We start from the raw sequence: 20,876 nt of genomic DNA on the forward strand, positions 1-20,876 counted from the left end.
TTTCTCTTCCAAATGACTTTCTCCCTATTCTGGATAATTCCTATCAAGACTACTGTGAAGCATCACCTCCTTCTCCAAAAATCCTTCCTTTATCTTCTACCTCTCATGATGGATTAGGGAAACTAAAAAATGAGCCAAATATTTCCTTGAAAAATTTCCCCATTAATGAGAGGATAAAACTTGGGCTCTTCATTTCCTATGGCAAATAATTTAATTTTTAAAGTCTTAAAGCTCAACATCTTTTTTTGTTAAACAGTTTCTAGATATAATTCACATCCCATATAATTTTCACATATACAGGGTACAACTCAAGGACTTTTAGAATAGTCACAGGGCTCTATAACCATCAGCACAATCTAGTTTAGCACATTTTCATCACCCCCAAAGACTCCTCTATCCATTTCCCTATTTCCTTTCAACCCCCACTAATCTTTCTCTATAAATTTGCCTGCTTTGAACATTTCATATGAATAGTATCATACAAAATTTTTTTTGTTAATAGCTTCTTAAATTTAACATAATGTTTCAAGATTCAGCACATCATGTATTTCTGTGGCCAAAAAAAGTCCATTGTTTGGATATACCACATTCTATCCATCCATCCGTTGACTGATAGCTGGGTTATCTGTACTTTTTGGCTATTATAGATAATGCTTGCTATGAACATTTGTGTACATATTTTTGTACACATGTATGTTTTGATTTATCTGTGTATATCCCTAGGAGTGAAATTCCTGGGTTATACGATAACTCTATGTTTAACTTTTTGAGGAAATGATACATTATTTTCCAAAGCAGCTGTGCCATTTTACATTTCTACCAGCAGCAAAGGAGGGTTCTAGTTTCTCCATATGCATGCTAACATTTTCATTGTCTGTTTTTTTTTTTAAATTATTATAGCAGTCCTCGTGGGCATAGAGTGGTGTCTCATTGTGGTTTTGATTTGCATTTCCTTAATGACAAATGAATTTGAGCATCTTTTCAGGTTCAACATGAATTAGCCCCCTGTATATCTTCATTGGATAAGTGTCCTCTGAAATACTCTGCCTAATATTTTTATTAATAGGCTTTATTTTTTAGAATAGTTTTGGATTCACAGAAAAACTGGGAAGATAATACAGAGTTCACATATAATTTGTATCCAGTTTCCCTATCATTAACATCTTATATTAGTATGGTACATTTGTTACAATGAATGAACCAGTATGAACACATTATTTTAACTCAAATCTATAGCTCATTCATTCAGGGCCTTGTAGTTTTTACCTAATGTTATTTCTGTTCCAGGGCCCCATCCAGGAGGTCACAGTGCATTTTAGTCGTCATGTCTCCTAGGCTCCTGTTGCTTGTGAGGGTTTTTCAGACTTCCTTGTTTCTGATGGCTTTGACAGTTTGTATGAGTACTGATCAGGTATTTTACAGACTATTGGAATCTTTCTGATGTCTTTTTCATGATTAGATTGAGGTAATAGGTTTGGTAAAGTGCCATTTTCATTACATCATGTCAAGGGCACATAGACATACTGTCAAAATGATTTATGCACGTTGATACTGACCTCGAGAAAAGAGAGGCTGCCAATTTGGGCTTTTAGTACGCTAAAAATACTCTAACTGTATTTTTGTTTTGCGCTGATCACATCCTACCATAGACTTGAGGAGTGAGGAGCTTATTCCCAAATACATACGTTTGAAGCTTATTCCTATTTTAGGTAAGTTGTGTACGAAAGATAAAGGAATGCAAGCCAAAACATTTGAGGCCTCTTGTCAAGCCCACCAGTCGCCAGTTCTCTGTCTTGAACTAATTTAACCTATCAGCAACATTTGACACAGATGAAGACACACTCCTCTTAAAACACTTCCCTTGACTTCTGGGACAATATCCTTTCTTAGCTACCTTCCTATTCTGTTGGCTGGCTCCTCAACTTTCACTGCTGGTTCTTCTCCAGCACTCCAGCACCTCAACAGTGGGGTGCCCAAGGTCTAATTCTAGAACAGCTTCTCTTTTTAATCTACTTGTGCTCCCATTGAGATCTCACCTCTCACCTTCTCATGGCTTTAAATTCCATCTATATGCTGATGATTCCAAAACTCCTATCTTCTCAACTGCCAAGTTGTATAGCCAGCTCCCTTTCTGTCTCTATTCTGGTGCCTAATAGGCATCTCGAACTAACATTTCTTGTTATCCCCTCTCTATCTGACCCCCAAGCCCCGTCCTCTACACACTTCAACACTCTCCTACGGTCTGGTTCACTTTCATCCCAGTAAATAAAAACTTCATACTTTGAATTGTTCAGATCAAAAACCCTGGAGTCTTTGGTTCACTTCTAATTCCTCAGCAAATCCTGTTAGCTCAACTTTTAAAATATATCCTAATCTGACCATATCTCATCCTCTCCAGTGCTGCCATATTGTTTTGAATCACCACTACCTAGAAGATTATTGCCACAGTTTCCAACAGAGCCTCCTGCTTCTGCCTTTTCCTACAAGTTCCCTATCCCAACTAACAACCGCGACATTAATTTCAACATTGCAACCAGAGTGATTCACGTTATTATAGCACTTCTGCTCCAAACCTTCTAATAGCTTCCTACCTCATGCAAAGTAAAACTCAATGTCATTACAGTGACATTCAAGATCTCACCTCCTTAGATCAAACCTCAGACTTCATCTCTTACTCTTCCCCTGCTCACTCACTCCACCCGTGCTGACCTTTCTGCTCTGTTCTTCAGATGTGAAGCGTACTCCTCCCTCTGGCTCTTCACCCTTGGATGTTCTTTCCTGGTTCGCTCTTTCCCTAGATAGTCTCATGTCTTGCTCCTAATCTTCCTTTAGGTTTTTCCTCAAATGTTACCATCTTATTAAGGACTTCATGAACCCTCTAAAATTTCGGATTACCTCCACTATATTCTGGCACCCTCTGGTTCCTTCCCCATACCTAGTCTCTCTTTTTTTAACTACAGCATATATTATCATCTGAAATACTATATATATATATATTTATTTATTATTTTGTGTCTTGCCCCACAGTAATGCAAGTTTCATGAGGCCAAGACCTACAGAGAACATACACTCAATAAATATTTGATGAAGGAATGAAGAAATGAAGGAATAACAAGGCGAGGAAGCTGTCTTGGGTGTCACAACTTTTCTCCCTACCACTTCCTGAACCTTAGCTTTCATTTCCTTATTGTGCAGATTTAAGAATGAAAGATACCAGTCCATAGAAAACCAAAATCCGGGGAAAAATTGAGGAGCAATGAAACCTTGAAGGAGGAAAGAAGGAAGTAGAGCAATAGTGGAAATAAAGGAGAAAAAAGGGACAGCTGAAGAGGCAGAGAAAGAGACAAAATGGGGTAGAGAGGGAAGAACTGGGAAGAAAACTCTGGGATATTCTTTTTGAAATATGGTGCCACTTAAACCAGAAAGGCTGTCAGATACACCTTGGGGACTCCAACCACCGTTCTTTTGGACCTGTCTTGTTACGCTCCCACCATCTGGACTCCTAGGTGGCTCCCGTGACTCACATATAGAAAGGCGCGTGACAGCTCAAGTTAAGATGATCTGTGATAAAAAGAACTAAAAAGCACACTCATAAAGCCCTTCCACTTTCTAATTATTCTGCACCGATTTCCCTGGATAAAGTATCTTTTTGACTCTGAAAATTAACAGTGGGGTCAAAACTGTAAGAGAGCTGAAATGATCATTACTATAGAGGACAGAGGCTCTCTGTACTTCTGGTAATGTTATAGGTTGTCTTGTTCCTTTGCTCATCCAAGATCTACCCTCCTATTAGAGATCAGTTAGAGGAAAGGTGTGTATGAAAAGAGAGAGACAACCTAACGATACAATGAGTGGAAGAATCAACATCAAAGGAATTGCTCCAGATCCCTCATTTCTTTATTACACAAAGGTGTTATATTTTCCACTGGCCAAGAGAGCTGAGAAGGTAAGAAAACTACAGGCACTTTGCAATTTCTTGTTAAATAAGTTTTCTGACACATGGCAACTAGTGATTAATTACTGTGTTAGAAGATAACATTCCTATAGAGATTTACTGGAAATACAGATGCTGTCCATGCTTGATTAGACATTGCTTAAGGAATGCTGAGGCACACTGTTGCAGTCTGTTATTTCTGGCCCTTTTGGTATTGCTGTTATATTGATTTTACACAGTTTCAAATTGGGTAGAATTGATGGAGCCCCTTTCACAAAATCTGTCCCTACCAAAAACAAGAAGGGGGAAAAATCAGGCTATTAAGTGTGTCTGTGTGAAAGCAAGAAAAAATGAGAGGGAAAGAGACTATGAATAGTAGAGCTACATTATTTCTTTTTTGCAATGCTTTCTGTTTTACAAAGAATGAACTGCAAGGAAGATACGTTTTTTCTTACAAGCTTATAAGAAAACTGACCCGGCCAGGTGTGGTGGTTCACGCCTATAATCCCAGCACTTTGGGAGGCTGAGGTGGATGGATCACGAGGTCAAGAGATTGAGACCATCCTGGTCAACATGGTGAAACCCCGTCTCTACTAAAAATACAAAAATTAGCCGGGCATGGTGGCGCGTGCCTGTAGTCCCAGCTACTTGGGAAGCTGAGGCAGGAGAATTGCTTGAACCCAGGAGACGGAGGTTGCGGTGAGCAGAGATCGTGCCACTGCACTCCAGCCTGGGTATCAAGAGCGAAACTCCATCTCAAAAAAAAAAAAAGAAAACTGACCCATGCCGCCTGGTTTAAACCTTCAGGGAATTAAACATAAACTGACTTGTCAATATTCAAGGCCTTCATCCACACCATAATTAGCCTTGATTTGATATCTGTTCATTCATTCAGTATATACAATGAACACTTACTTTGGTACAGGCTCTGAGAAAAGAGTCTTGGCCTCTTGAAGCTTATAGTCTTAGTAAGGAGATGTCTTCCGAAGCAGGGTCAGAGGAACAGAATCATCCAGTGCTATGTGTTTATGCTAGCCTATTTCCCTTCAAAAACCCATGTCAGAATAAAGAATGATAGTAGCAGCACATCTCCCAAATGGTCACATGCTACTTGTACCTACTTCCTGGGACATAATTCACCAATTCAACTTTGAAAGGCACGGCATGGTTGCCACTCAGTTATTTCTTGAAGAAATGCTTCATGGCCACATGACCTGCTGATGCCAACTTCAATCCTGCCCAGTCAGCATTGCATCATTCAGATGCCAGGTTTCGCAGTCCCCATACTGTCTGCCAAAAACTGTGTTAATTTACTTATTTCAGCTAAATAAAAAAAAAATCATTTAAAATAGGATGATTGAATTTAGGACTTGTATTCCTTAGAGCATTAGTAATGGGTTTCTGTATCCCTCAGGCCTCTATGTTCTTAACTTCCCCTTGTCAATGTTATTATGACTAGACTAATTCAATAATGAGATCATTCCCCATAAGAGCGACGAAATAAATGCAGCATTCAGTCACACCTGGTTTCCCTAATCTGACCAAGGAATGCTTTCCACCAAATTTAGCCTAAAACAGGGAATTTAATGAAAACACACACACATACACACACACACTCTCTCTCTCTTATTTTCCCACAAATAGAAAGGAAAAGACAAGGGAGGACGAGGACAGAAAAGCAGAGAAACAGGGTAGTAATGGAATAAATGGAGTAACAGATTGCGGAAGAAAGGTTAAAAATGAACATATATGGTTCATACCTAAAACAAAGATCATAGTGTATTTGTCTGTATAATTGTTAAAATAATATAATATTTCATCATCTACATAAATGCCTCAAGAATTGTTTCAAATTTTCCTGAACTTCTCAAGGAATCAAAAAAATCAAGTGAAAAGACACAGAAATACTAAGTCTCAGGCAGGAACATTTGGGATTATTAAAAACAAATGACTTCCTAGCCATAAAGGCTTTTGGAAAATAAGGGAGTTTACAGAATAATCCATTAGGTATAAACAGCAATAGAGCACAAAGATAACATATTTATCATCTATCATCTTCAATTTGCTTAAGCTTTTATTAAAGCACCAAAGGTCTGATATTCTAGTTAAGAGGTTAAGACAAATGAAGAGAAAAAAATTAACTCTCAAATTTTGAAAAAGTATATTATACAAAAACATTAAAAATTGAGATCAAGGCTGGGAGCAGTGACTTGTGCCTGTAATCCCCATGCTTTGGGAGGCTGGGGCAGGAGGACTGCTTGAGGCCAGGAGTTCAAGACCTGCCTAGGCAACATAGTGAGATCCTGTCTCTATAAAAAAAATTTAAAAATTAGTCAGGTGTGGTGGTGTGGGCCTTTAGTCTCAGCTCCTTGGGAGGATTCCTTGAGCCTAGGAATTCAAGGCTACAGTGAGTTATGTTCATACCAATGCACTCCAGCCTAGGCAACAGGGCAAGACATTGCCACTTAAAAAAAAAAATTAGATCAGCAAACTTACAGAAGAGAAAGGATAGTGATGAGTTCTCACTTCCCTTCCAGTGAGAACAAGAAGAAGAGATGGATTTCAACTGGAACAAGATGGAAAAAATGAGAAGTAGGTTCATGTAAAAATATAGTAGATACATGTAATTTACAGTAAGAGGAAAAAAAGGGAAAATTCAAATGTTCAAAAAGTTGCAAGTGATTAAAAAATAAATACGGCTCATTTATACCATACCATGGAATATTTGTTCAGGCATCATTAAAAGTAATGTTTTCAAGGAGTATTAATGAATGTGGGAAAATCATGTTTTCAAACAACATTATTGATGTGGGAAAACAAAATTAAATTAATATAAAATTGCATTAACATAATTCTAATTTTGGAAAAAGGGAAATCATATGCTCAAGTATGTGTGAAAAGTCACATAAACAACACAGCACATGCAAAAAAGCCAGGAGAAAATATACCAAATATCTTAGCCTCTAGATCAAAGATTTATATTCTTCTTTGTATTTTATCTTATATATTTTATGCAATGAGCATGCACAATTTTATACTCAGAAAAAAAATTATTCAATATTGTAGTAAGAAGAACTTGAGTGAGACATCAGGAAAAACTACCTGCCAAAGAAACAAAATTCAATAGAATTCGGTGTAATTACCTTCTCTATAGGACCTAAGAACATCTATCCATGCTTCTTTCTTTCTTTTTTTAAACTAAGGTTTTTATGCACCAAGAGTCTATTTTTAAAAGTGGCTTCACAGGCAATGAGGTCTTGGCTTTGGCACAAGAAACTAAGCCCAATTTTCCCTCCTACCTTGCAAAGTCCAGGTCTGCCTCCCGGGACATGGTGATGTTGGTCAAATTCTGCTGAAGAACAAAAATGTTCCTACACATTTTCTTGATGCCGGACTCACTGATGCGCCTGAAGTACTGGGCACCATTAATGAGGATGCAGGAGATCAGGTGTCCCAGGCCTGAGGGGTCAGCACAGTGCGGTGCAGAGAAAATGGAAGATTAGAGGCATTCCTGCAGAAACTTGCACACAACATTGCTGTCTTCTAATCCTCTACACATTTAAGTGACCAAAGAAAATATACCTCTGATGGTTGCATCTGCTGATCTGACAATAATTTTAAGGTATTTCTACATTGCCCTAGTAGTTACAAATGGGTGGACTTTATGTTGGCAGCAAAGCCTGGTATAGCCACATCTCCAGCATTGCCATGTACACCTACTGCCACCATGCCATGGCCTTAGAGAAGATGCCAGGTTATTACAAATTATTGAAGTGCACAGGAAACCCTGCTTTTCTTTATAGACAATTGGACAGCAGAGAACACATGCATATACAATGACCCATTTGGACTCTCCTTCCTCCTACAAAGTAGATGGGGACACTTTGGGCTCAAAAATTGATTGGGAACCTACATAAATACAATCAATATAAAACTGGATATTGTCAATAATGTTAATGTATTTCAACATTGCCAAGTAAAAAATAAATCAATAAGAAATTGGATTATTGGCAATAATGCTAATACACCTTAATACTGGCAATGGGTGCATTTCTAAAGTAGTAATGGGACAAAATGTAATTAGAAACAAAGGGTGAAGGAAAAGCAGATCAAACATTTACTGTTGACTTCCTGTGAGACACCCGTGGACATTTTTGGGCCCCATAAGTGGTTTGTTCTGATGCCTGGAGGGTTGTCTTATGGTCTTCGAAGTTTATCAAAGGGCAGCTCAGGACATCAGCAAACTAACAAGTCCTCCTTAGGATACCCCATGTAATTAAGTTGAGAAACGCTGGTTCAGAACAACATGAGACACATATGGGTTACTATTTTTAAAAGATGGATTTTAATTCTAAATGGAATTCAGTAAACGTTTCTTCCTTCTTTCTTATTCTTGGATGCTAGCAGGACATTTTCCTTGGAACTCTAAAGCTGGTCTGACTAGTCGCAAACCGTTTGCTATTGGTTGTTTTCCTGTTTTGAAGGCTAGTCCCTTCCCCGAGACTCTGAGGTGTAGATCAGAGTGCAGGGCTCATCTTTAGGTTCATTGCTCCTCATGTCTCAAAACGAGTTTTCCCTTGATCAAGGTGAAAGTAGAAAAGAGGGAGGAGATGCATTCAGCTCTTGCTTCAGCGACACTCACCCAACACTGCTTCAAGACCACAAACTTGCATGTGCTACTATTTGAAAGTGAAGAAAAGCTTTTCCTCAAAGAAAAACACAACTGCAGATTCTACATTTACAGCTAGACAACTTATTTATATGAAAAATCTCTGTAGGCCAAGTTCTGGCGTCATTCTCTCAAGCCAGTAACTTTAGGTACAATTTTTTTGTGCCACAATATAATGTGGTCTGCAAGTCTGGTCAATGAAGGGGTATGCTGTTTGTAGGGAATAAGAACTAATAATACATTATAATAAATATATTAAATAAATGCATTTTGTAATAGGAATAAAACAAATGTTGATATGCAGGGTTGGGAGGAGCCATAGTCAAGAGCAAAGAGGAAACTTGGTATAATAACAGAAAAGTGAATTCTCAGACAGACACTGCAGCTTAAAGCTGGAAAATATTACAGGTGTCACCAAACTCATAGTGCCATGGCGTTAACTGACAGCTAACCCTTTAATCACTTACACTTTTTGGCTAAAGTCTTTGAGAGATACACCCCAGCAGAACATATATCTTTATAACTTCATATACATTTACGGATTGGATTTTGGGAGGGTCCAAATTTGCTGGAATATAACCTTCACAAAGCAAACATTGCTCATGTATTGTCAGTTTGCCACAGTCCTCTGGACAATGTACCTTCTTGTTTTTAAATAATACTAGTTTAATTCTGTGAGAGAACATAGATACTTTTGCCATCTAAGTTTTTGCACAAACAAACCAAAACATGGGCAAAGGAAACATACTGTGAAATCCTAACAGGGGTCCTCTGGGTGAAATTCACCATGGAAAATTATTTGGGTGCCATCACATTTTTTCTAAACTGCGAAGGGTAACGTTTTGAGATGGCACTTCCTGTCTCTCACACCCTTCCTTACCTGCCCCTTGAAGGCATTTATAGACACACCCTTCCTAAAAAATCGCTGCTAATATCAGAGGCTTCTGTTCTTTGCAGATGATTATACATTCTGTGAGAAAACTTCCTGTTCCAGTGATAATTTTAGCCGATGAGCGATCTTTCAGGATTCTCTCCTCATTGTGTGTGTGTGTGTGTGTGTGTGTGTGTGTGTGTGTTTTCTTTTTCTTTTATAAGCTCCTCTTAGAGTTAATTTGTGGCCCACTCTGTACATTCTCTAAAATCTCATGAGTGGCATGTCAGGGAGGCAGCCATCTGCCTTATCTTGGATTAAATCTCCTTATCAACCAGAAGCAGATGGCAGCCATATTGTTGTCTACCTAGTCATACATAAAGAGGCTAGGTATTGCAGATTTAGTTCAAACAAGCAAGCCAGAAAACAAACAACTCTTTTCTACAAGTCTTGAACTTCAGTAATACAGAAAATAAGGAAAATCTTCATCCTTTCTTAACTCCCAGACAGAAGCAGGGTCTGACCTTCAAAGATATACTGGAACTTGTGCTGCTGGAGGCTGGCGCTCATGGCCTCTTCAATGGCACTGATATCTTTGTTGAGCTTGACCACCAGGGGGTCATAATCCATACTTTCCACATTAGCCACAATGGCATAATTCCCTTCCTTTGCAAGAGGGATGAGATAGTGGAAACAGTGAACCCTGAAAAAGAAAGATGGGGAGAGCAGTTAATAACAAATCTTTCCAGGGAGGGCAATGATCTTGGGACAGAGCACCAAAATAACTAATAAATTATGAACAAATGTAAGATTTGCGATGATAGTGAACACTTGCTGGGTATTCTATCTGTGCCAGACACTGTGCTATACACTTAATATGAAGCAGTAGTGGCCTTGTGTGTTTTAATGTAAACACCCTCCCCGCTTTTAACCAGAAAGCCATCTTAGTTAGTCTATAGAACAACTGGGTGATCTGGGGCAAGCTGGCTGCTATGATCATTGCTTGTTCAATCCCTACAGTGTTGGTAAGGAGTTCTAAAATTCTTTGCAATGCCAGGGCTGCAGGCATAGTGTGAAAAGCATTGTAACTTTCAATATATATTGTTGCAATGAAGATGAGAGGCAGGGTTTACAGATCTTAAAAGTGTAAGGAGACTACTCTGGCTTCAATCACCAGCTATATGACTGTAGGCAAGTTACTTTATCTTTTTATCCCTGTTTTCTTATCCATGAAATGGGGGTGAAAACAACACCTGCCTCATAGGGTGCTGTGAGTACTACATATTAAGTGTTAAGTATAGCACAGTGTCTGGCACAAATGGAGTGCATAGTAAGTATTGGCTGTCATCACTAGTCTTCCATTTATTAATGATAATTTATTAGTTAACTAAATCAGGTACGGAACCTCTATAAATTTGTTAGAAATTGTGCTAGGCCCTGGAAATATAAGACAGTTTGTATTCTTAAAGACCCATAGCCTAGCCAGGAGTGGTGGTGCATGCCTGTAATCCCAGCTACTCAGGAGGCTGAGCAGGAGAATCCCTTGAACCTGGGAGGCGGAGGTTGTGATAAGCTGAGATTGTGCCACTGCACTCTAGCCTGGGCAGCAAGAGTGAAACTCTGTCTCTAAATAAATAAATAACAAAAAGACCTATAGCCTAGTGGGACAGATTAAGAAAAAAATGATTAAAAGAGAACAGCATCTCACTCCAAGCATGTCTACACGGTGTGCCATGGCAATGTGCCATGGGGTGTCAGGAAAGGGTCCTGACAGAAGGTGATGCATTCTGGAAAAGACAACCGTAGGGGCAGAAAATAGATCAGTGGTTGCCAAAGGCTTGGGAGTTGAGTATGGATTGACTGCAAAGGGACACAAGGGCATTTTGGAGGTGATGGTTGGGTTCTATAAATTGATTCTGGTGATGGTTCTGTGAACGCATCTGACAGCTTGAGGAAGGAGGGCATTTCTGTGTGAAAATGGCCTGTGTCGATCTGTCACACACAATTCTCAGGTTCTTTTTGGCAGATATTAGTAGTTGCTGAAGAAGTCTGAGGTGGAAATGGATTGGGTGCACTCCCACAGCCTTTTAAAGTTGTAATCATAGTGTTTCAGTCCAAATTCTGCCCTACATGTATCCCTTGGCAGGCAGAGTTCAAACAGGCTGTTCTGTAAAGCCCACTCCAGTCCTAACTCTGTTGTTTTAGGTGCTCTGTCGGACCTTGCATGGAAGGTTCACTGGAGGTAGACATGATGATATAATCCAGGGTCCACGTTCTGTTACCTTTACAGTTGGCATCAAGCAACAAGAAATATTCCTAAACGCATGACTGCAAAAGCCTTGGGCATTACTATCTCTAATGATGCAACCACAGGCTTTCCCTGTCATCTTTCTTTACTTACAGTCAGGTTTATTGAGAAATGATTTTCAAACAGTAAAACTCCCCCTTTTTAGTGTACAGTTCTATGAGTTTTAACAAACATGTACAATTATATAACCATCACCAGAATCAACTTATAGAACCCTACCATCACCTCCAAAATTCCCTTGTATCCCTTTGCAGTCAATCCCTACTCAACTCCCAAGCCTTTGGCAACCACTGATCTATTTTCTGCCCCTACGGTTGTCTTTTCCAGAATGCCATATAACTGGAATCATACAGTATGTAGCCTTTTGAGTTTGGCTTTTTCACTTAGCACAAAACATTTGCAATTCATCTTTGTTGTTCATTACTTTTTATTGCTGGAAAGCCTTCCACTGAATGGATGTCCCACAGATTATCTATTTACTTGCTGATATTGAGATTGTTTCCAGTTTTTTAGGTGGTTGTAGATAAAGCTACTTCATGTACACATTTTTGTGGGCATATAACTTTGCATTTATTTCTCTTGGATAAATACCTAGAAGTGAGATTGCTGGATCATATGGTAAGTGTATGTTTAATTTTGTAAGAAATTACCAAACTGCTTTCCAAAGGAGCTATGCTGTTTTGCTTTCTTACTGACAGTATACAAAGGTTCCAGTTGTTCCATATCCTCACCAGCATGTGGTGTTGTCAGTTTTAAATAAAAATTTTTGGTCATCCTAATAATGTAGAGCAGTATCTTACTGTGATTTTGATTTGCATTTTCCTAATGACTAATGATGTTGAGCATATTCTCTTGTGCTTATTTTCTGCCCATATATCTTTGATGAAATATCTGTTCAAATCATTTGCCCAGTTTTAAAAATTGGGGTTTTGTTTTCTTAAGTTTTGAGAGTTCTTTATATATTCTAGATACAACTCCTTTATCAGATATGAATTTTACAAATATTTTCTCCTGGTTTTTGGCTTGTATTTTAATCTTGACAATGTCTATCACAAAATGCTTTTAATTTTGATGAAGTTCAAGTTTCAACTTTTTTCTTTTTGGATGGTACATTTGGTGTCATATTTCAGAAATTGTTGCCTAAGTAAGATCATAAAAATTTTCTCCCATGTTTTCTTCTAGAAGTTTTAGAGTTTTAGATTTTACATTTAGGTGACTGATCCATTTTAAGCTCAGTTTTATACAGGAATGTGCTATATTCTTATAACCAGTTCATCCAAGAGAATCCAAATATCTTGACTACTGCTCATTTTTACTGATAGATGCTCATCTTAACAGTTGCTAATTAACTAATGACTAATTTCACCAATAAAAACTCATTCTGACATTCATGTACTAATTGGCAAAAATGTAAAATTTTTATAAGAATACCAATAATGGCACTGGTGGTATCCTCCTCTAGAATGCAATCTTTCTAATGCAAGTTGACCAACTCTGGAATGGGCTTCATGACTAGGGCAACAGATTGCTACTGTGGTTGAAATTTAAATGAAGTAGCACTTTGTTGAAAATAAAATAAAGCATTTATGCTCAAGTATTTTAAAAGTAAATTACAGACATTATGACTCCAGGCAACGAGAAGACCATGTAAAATAACATGAGATTATAAACGCAGGATGTTCTGAGGACTGGTGAGTGGTTCTTTTCTGCTACACACAGATCCCACATTAGAGGTATGTAATGAGTTTGGGGAGACAGGCATGGGCCAGGTCATCACAGGCTCTGAAGGCCATGTAGGGAATCAGGCCTTTATACTAGAAGCCACAGGGAGCCTTAGAGGATTTTAAGAGGTGAATAATATAATTAGACCTGAGCTTTGGCAAGATCACTCTGGCACAGTATACGAGTAGATTAACAGCAGAGAATGGAAGCAACTGGAAGTAGAGAGATTAGTTAGGAAATTCTTATGAATTGGAGGTGAGAGCTTACGAGATCTTGAAGCTATTAGTAGAGAAGACATAAAACTTTTCTTTAAAGTATTATCTTATTCCCAAGTGATTAGAATTTTTAAAAAAGGAAATTAAAATAGTCATCAGCGAATGCCAAATTCAAATAAAGTATTTGTTTAAAATTTAAATTCTGGCATGTTGTTGCTGACCTTAGTATAACTTTGACATTAAGGCATTCTGCAAACACTGCTGATTACACAGTGGGATGGTTGATTTTCAGAGAGTGCATACTTCGGATCCCAACAGTGACAGGCAGTTGCTGTTGAACCCACTTAGAGCCCTCCTGATGGTGAGAAAAATCAGCTGATAAAGGTGACATTCTTGGCATCTTGGACTCAAATGGCAACTTAATTTTCTTCTTCTAAAGTTCAAATAGAAAAAACAAACCTCAACAGTTTTTAATGGGCTCACCATGTCTTTCATCTCTTGGGGGGTTTTATTTGCCTTATGTTTCAAACTGTGGAGAGGGGCTGCTTGGTGGTTAAAATGTGACCTACAACGACACAGGTAAAATGTCAAACGCTCCTTAGATGGATCCTTCAACACAGACTGCACTGGATTTGAAAACAGTTTTTGGTTTGCACTTTAACAATGTCAAACAAAAATACAGGCTATGGATATAAAGATATTTTGGGGAACAAGACCAATTTTTGGCATCTGAAGTTGTTCTGGACTTTTTGCTAGAATATCCCATTACTTTTTCCCATGAATTTTGTTTCTTCTATCTGTACTCTCTTATTACAGCGGTCTCTTGGCTAAAAGTGCCAGAGATAGAGCTAACCAGCCACGTTTTCACCACACCACTCCTGGACAACCCGGCCCAGGTTCTAATGGTTTTTTTTTTACAGAAGATAGGAACAAAAAAAGCATTTGTTGATGAGAATGACGTTGGCTACACAGCCTCTGTACCTCTTAAGATAATGCAGTGGACTTACAAGTTGACTACTGTGTGAAAGCAGAAACTGCAAACCAATTTGTTTTCTTCAAAGACAACAGGTTTTGTTTGGTAAAGCACTTATTTTATCTGGGTTTGGTTTCAAACCTAATTCTTAATCAATCACATTTTTACTGAGCACCTAAAATACAGCAGGATATATTAGGTTTGGGGACCAGCCATAACAATGAACAAGGCACACGTGGAAGGGCTGCTTGATGGTCTCTTCTGTAGTCATGCACCCAGAGCACTTAGCAAACATCTGTATTCTAGAGTTATTATACTACATTGGCATGAAACCTGTCTCATTCATTTTGTATTGTCACTGTGCAAACTGAAAAAAAATTGTTGACATGACCAGGACAGAGTAAGTGTGTCTACATTGACTGTCCGAGCCTTACGTGGTGTATTCTGCTAGTTTTATGTACCGTACTTTAAAAGGAACAAAGACAAGAATACTCATAAGAAAGCAGCCTGAGTGTTGGAACCATGTTATAGAGCAAGTGAGGAAATTTAATTTAAAAAAACCCCATGTTTTGTGTTCTGAGTTAAATTCAAGAAAAGGTAATTTCTACATCCAGGGCTCTAAAATTCAGTCTTTTTTTCTTATTTATTCTTAAAAATGACATTTTTCTGTTTTTAGACTAATATTGAAGAAGATACAGCAACTGGTGTTATAGCACTGTATAGTTTCTTATAAATTAATGACTAAAGCATGTTCAGCATTAAGAAGAGTATTGCCAAGATGTATCAAAAGGGCAGAATAGGGGTTAAGGATTTAAAAGATCTTACTCAAATATGTTGCAAATATTCCACTTGGAATTAACTACACATGTAGAACACATATAAGCAGACGATCAATAGTATAAGTTCCAGGAGTTGTGATAGTAATTAATTTGGCATTCCCTTGTTTTCCTTTGTAACTCAGGCAACAGCGGTATTAAAATATTACTTGGTGTTTTTCATTTCCTTCCATCTATTGGATATATTTATTCATAGAAAACACCTGATTTATTTTACTGTCCACTTGTAAATAAATAGACACCAAATCTGAAAGTTATTATAAAACAAATCAGAAAATATATAGAAAGAGCTTTATTTCTGGACAGCTTAATGTGAGAAATAACATCAGGAATAATGCTGAGTAACATAGATTCTAAATCTGTAATGTTACTTCTGTGTTCCATTCACAAGGTTCTCACAAGCAATAAGGAGGTAACTCACTGGGCAATGGTAATAAAGAATGAAAAACGCGAGTGGCACGCACACACAAGGAGTCACCCTGGGAAGAAATCCAAGTTCTAACTGGAGTCCAAACATATTCCCAGGGGTCACCTATCAAACAAAGTCCTATTTACATTTTTAAAACCTAAATCTCGTACAGACGCTGAATGAAGAGAAAATATTTTATCAATATTAATCATGTTCCAAAGCAATTCAGAACAGAATTATTACCACATCATTCACTTTCTGACCTTGAAGTTTTGACATCGCTACCTAGTTGTTTAATAAGCATCTCAAACTGAACATCTCTAAATGGCATTCTTGATTTCCACCTTTCTCCTTAACTTTTCTCCTTCCTCAGTCTTTCTCCCCTTAGTTAATGGCCCTAGCATCCACACAGTAGCTCTGGCCCAACCTGGTTGTTTTCCTTGAGTCTTTTCTCTCACTGCACCAGCCCCTGTGTCCAATACAGTCTATTGACAAACTTCATTAGCTTTACTTCAGCATATGTCGCAAATCCTACACTTCTCATACATCCACCTCTGTCATCTTGATGCTCAGAGCTGGTTTCAACTAGTCACCCTACTTCCATTCATTTTTTTCCCTGCAATCCCTTTTCCATACAAGAGCCAGAGTGACCTTTAAAAAATGTTAATTAATTGATATCACTCCCTTTCTTAAAACCCTTCTATGGCTTCTATGACATCTGAACAATTCACTTGGTCTGTCAGACCCTGCTCCAGCCTGTCTCCTTTGCCTTATTCTTTCAGTCCTCCCCACCCGCCTTGTTCATCACCCTACGAGCATATCAGCCTCCTCTTTTCTCTTACAACTGCCAAGATTGATTTTGTCTCAGGACCTTTGTGAGTGTGCCTACCTCTGTCTGAAACTCTCTTCCTCTAGGTCTTTGTACAGATGGATCATTCTTGTTACTCTGCCACATTTCTTCTGACCATTTTATCTTAAAAAAAAAAAATCCCATTCCTAGCCAACCCCAGCCATCCTTGGCAACTGCCCAGTATGCTAGTACTGGCCACATGTAGCTACCAAGCACTTAAAATGTGACCAGTCCAAATCGCGATGGGCTGTAAGTAGAAAATGTGCAGATTTCAAAAGCTTAGTGCAAAACAAAAACAAAAACAAAAAAAAACAGCTGAATACCTCAATCGCTTCTGTTGATTGCCTACTGAAATGCTGTTTTAGATATACTGGGTTAACTAAAATATATGAGTATAATTTTTTTACCTGTTTTTCTCTACTTCTTCAAATGTGACTCCCTTCTTGATTAGCAGAGCACCTTAGTAAAAATATCAATCACAATAAAGTCACCAGAATAGCAAAGCTACCACGTTTTGAGCACTTACTGTGTGGCTGGCATTGTGTTATTATTTCATTCACAAAATCTCTGCAAGTTGGAAATTACCATTTCCATTTTTAAAATAAGGAAACTGGTTTGTAAAGTTAATTAACTGACCTAAGATCACCTCGCCAGTTGATAGTGACATTCCAATCCAGGTGACCTGATTTCATAGACCATGCCAGCTCTGAATCATCACACTCAGAATACACTGTGCGCTCAAGTCGTCACTGAATACAGCTAAAAATCACTTTCAGTGTAAAAAGGAATAACATCAATAGTATGAGCCAGAAATTATGGTGATACTCCCCAGAAATAAGCAATTGATTTATGAACCACAGTGCATGCAAACTGCAAGGTCCTGTGCTTGGCTGTGTCATACCTCACTTCCAGATGTAAGACCAGCAAGCAGCGGTCAGCCATATCCTGGAACGATTTTGCAAGTTCGCTCAGAGTCTGCATGATCTGCTCTGACACTGGGGGGAGATCCATGTTCGTGTGGCTATCCTGAGCAGGAGAAAGTGCTGAAAGATAAGGATTAAACACCAATCATGTCATTAGATGCCCACAGATTTTTTGAAATGACATATTATTTGGCTGTTCACCTTGTTATTTTTACTACTTTGACTAATACTAGTGTTGACAGCATTCAAAGTCCAAGACATGATAGACTATTTCTATAATTGATTACACATAGAACCTCCATGGCTTCTCTTGAACCAATTCATAGAATAACATTTAAGTTGGTGCAAAAGTAATTGTGGTTTTTGCCATTGAAAGTTTCCTACAGAAACGGAACCTCAGAGCTGGAAGAGGCCTTCACTGCCACGTGGCCCAATCATCTGGTCTGCACCTCCATCTTCTGTGCACCATCAAGTGGCTGTCCACATTCTGGTTGCACACTTACACAATTGCTGGTGAAAGGAAATTCAGTACTTTTTGAGGCAGCTTGTTCCACCTCCAAAAGATCTGACCATCTTACATCAAGCCAATATCTGCCTTCATTAACTTGTAAGCATTGACTCTGATTTTACCTAACTGCAATCTTTCCCACGTGTCAGTACTACGAGTATTGAAGATATGTCTTTTGGCTTCCTTGAAGTCTTCTCTTTTCTAGGTGGAATGTCCATGGTTCTTTACCCATTCTAATGATTGAATTAAATCATTTTATAATTCTCAAAATCTACCTACCAAAACATTCAAATTTTTCTATATTTCCCTTGAAATGTAGAACTCAGGACAAAACAGAATACCACAAAAGGGCCTGAACAGTCTATAGAGAATGATCGATTCCCTTTTTCTAGATGCCATGATGTTTTACACCTCCCTAAATTCTGGGAGGTGGACGTGGTAGTGTGCTATATTCCACTTCATCTCACATATAGCTTACGGCCAACTAAAAACCCTAAAAAGGGCCGGGCGCGGTGGCTCAAGCCTGTAATCCCAGCATTTTGGGAGGCCGAGGCGGGTGGATCACGAGGTCAAGAGATCGAGACCATCCTGGTCAACATTGTGAAACCCCGTCTCTACTAATACAAAAAAATTAGCTGGGCATGGTGGCGCGTGCCTGTAATCCCAGCTACTCAGGAAGCTGAGGCAGGAGAATTGCCTGAACCCAGGAGGCGGAGGTTGCGGTGAGCCGAGATCGCGCCATTGCACTCCAGCCTGGGTAACGAGAGCGAAACTCCGTCTCAAAAAAAAAAAAAACAAAAAAAAAACAAAAAAACCCTAAAAAGATCTTTTTGGAAAATTTGATAAAGCTGCTCTCTATATCAAAACAATTTATTAAAATATTTAGCACCGCTTAGACATTTTCTTAAAAAAATGCTGAACAACAAAAATGTAAACTATATTCGTTTATCTCTAAACTTCTATTGTATCCCCGTTTCCTCACAATTTCTCAGAGATTACCAAAGAATTTCTCAGAGATTACCAACCAATAATAATTTGGTAATCTCACTCAAAAGTTTCCTTAGCTCTCTAGAGCCTCAAAGTTTAAGCTCTAAGTCCTTGCTTCAGCACTTAATTTATGTGATCAAGAGGTAATTATTTAAATTTTCTCTGCCTTATTTTTTCCTTTTGTAAAGTGAAGATAATAGTACCTTTATCATGGGGTTAAATGAATTAATGCAGGCAAAACACTTAGGAGAGTAACAACATATAAAACTTAATATAAGCAAGAAACATGAGCAATTATTATTATTCTTTAGCAAGTGATTTGTCCAGGTTAGGTCTTAAGCTCAATTACAATAACACAAAATCTCCATCCATCTTGGTTCAATTTCTGATATTTTTTGCTTTTCTGTATGAAAATCCTTCTCTTTTTCAGAGAATCCTTTGGAAGAAGGAGGATCTCTGGACTTAGGGAACATGGGAATTGGTGAGGCATCACTAACTCAGAAGGTCATTTACCTTACAGGGTAGAGAGCCAATGTCTTGCTGTAGCATGTAGTGTCTACACTTGTCCTTTCAGCACAGTAACCATTCCTAAACTTTGCTAAGTCCAGAAAAGGGCTTGGATAGACAATCCAGACTTATAACATGTAAGGCTAAGTCCTCCTGTGTGAAACCAGACTTTAATAAATTAAAATAACATGACAAACATTTAAAAAAAAAAAAAAAAGAATGTTGTTCAAGGGAACTGATGGGTGAGGAGGAAGGGAATGCAGCAATGTAGATTTTAAATTATTGCCAGCTTTGACATCATCCTAGATGTTTACTAACTTGATCTGCTGGAGCCTAGATGAATGATACCGCATCTCCTCTCTAATGTTAGCATTAATCATGTTGTTTGATTGCAAGGCAAGATCACTGCTTTTGCAATGTTTTCATGGAACAGGCTAGATGAAAGGAACTATACAACTATAATATTTCAAAGTGTTTTAGGGCTTTTTAGCCTTTCAATTCCTCTATTGGGCGACAGTGACTATAGCATAGTTATCCATGTATCAATGAGAAGCAGCAGAAGTTGCACTCTGAAGTCTCACTCCTAATCTGAGGTCCAAAGCTGTACTAAATCTCGCCAAGAAACTTAAAAAATTCCCTTTTCCTATTTTATAAATACATAATTTTATCACGTAGCAACTGACCACTGTCAAATTACAAATTAAAAACAAAATCTAAGTTGACTAAGTCTATGAAGATTAGCTGCTGAAGTAAAACTTAGAATGAGTGAGGTAAAAGTAGTTTCAAGTAACAGCACACTGTATATTTCACTTGACCATAAACATAACATTTTATTAAAGCAACATGAAAAATTATGCCCAGAGCTCTACTAAAAAGCTGGCTTGTGAGCTCCTCAGGGCTTACTGAAATTTACAAAGTTTTCTTAACAAGAAGGAAGATACTGAGCAAAGAAATACTAAACATGGCAAAGACAACACGAAAGCAATTAACTAGCTCTTTGGTATCAAATGAAAATCTACAAAAAAGCAATGCTAATGCAATCTGCTTAGGAGGTTACAGTTAAGGTATGAAATTACTAGAAACACACACACACACACACACAAAACCTTTTAGAGGCTACATTGTTGTATATTTATCTCTGGTATTGCTCTTCATATCAGCAGA

At 38.2% G+C, this 20,876-nt stretch overlaps 1 protein-coding gene across 1 annotated transcript in view; it reads right to left on the reverse strand.

Moving 5' to 3' along the window:
- The window catches only part of EXOC4 (exocyst complex component 4), an 819,820-nt gene that overhangs the window by 48,434 nt on the left and 750,510 nt on the right, over positions 1 to 20,876 (reverse strand). Inside the window, exons 15-17 of the mRNA XM_012473980.2 lie at positions 17,689 to 17,830; positions 9,999 to 10,177; positions 7,234 to 7,393 (exon numbers count right to left, since the gene is read on the reverse strand). Of these exons, the coding sequence (XP_012329403.1) occupies positions 7,234 to 7,393; positions 9,999 to 10,177; positions 17,689 to 17,830 (481 nt within the window). The remainder of the gene's footprint in view (positions 1 to 7,233; positions 7,394 to 9,998; positions 10,178 to 17,688; positions 17,831 to 20,876) is intronic.

Source organism: Aotus nancymaae, unplaced genomic scaffold (genome assembly GCF_030222135.1).
Source record: "Aotus nancymaae isolate 86718 unplaced genomic scaffold, 86718_ANA_hifiasm-v0.15.2.pri h1tg000002l, whole genome shotgun sequence".
NCBI classification, from domain to species: domain Eukaryota; kingdom Metazoa; phylum Chordata; class Mammalia; order Primates; family Aotidae; genus Aotus; species Aotus nancymaae.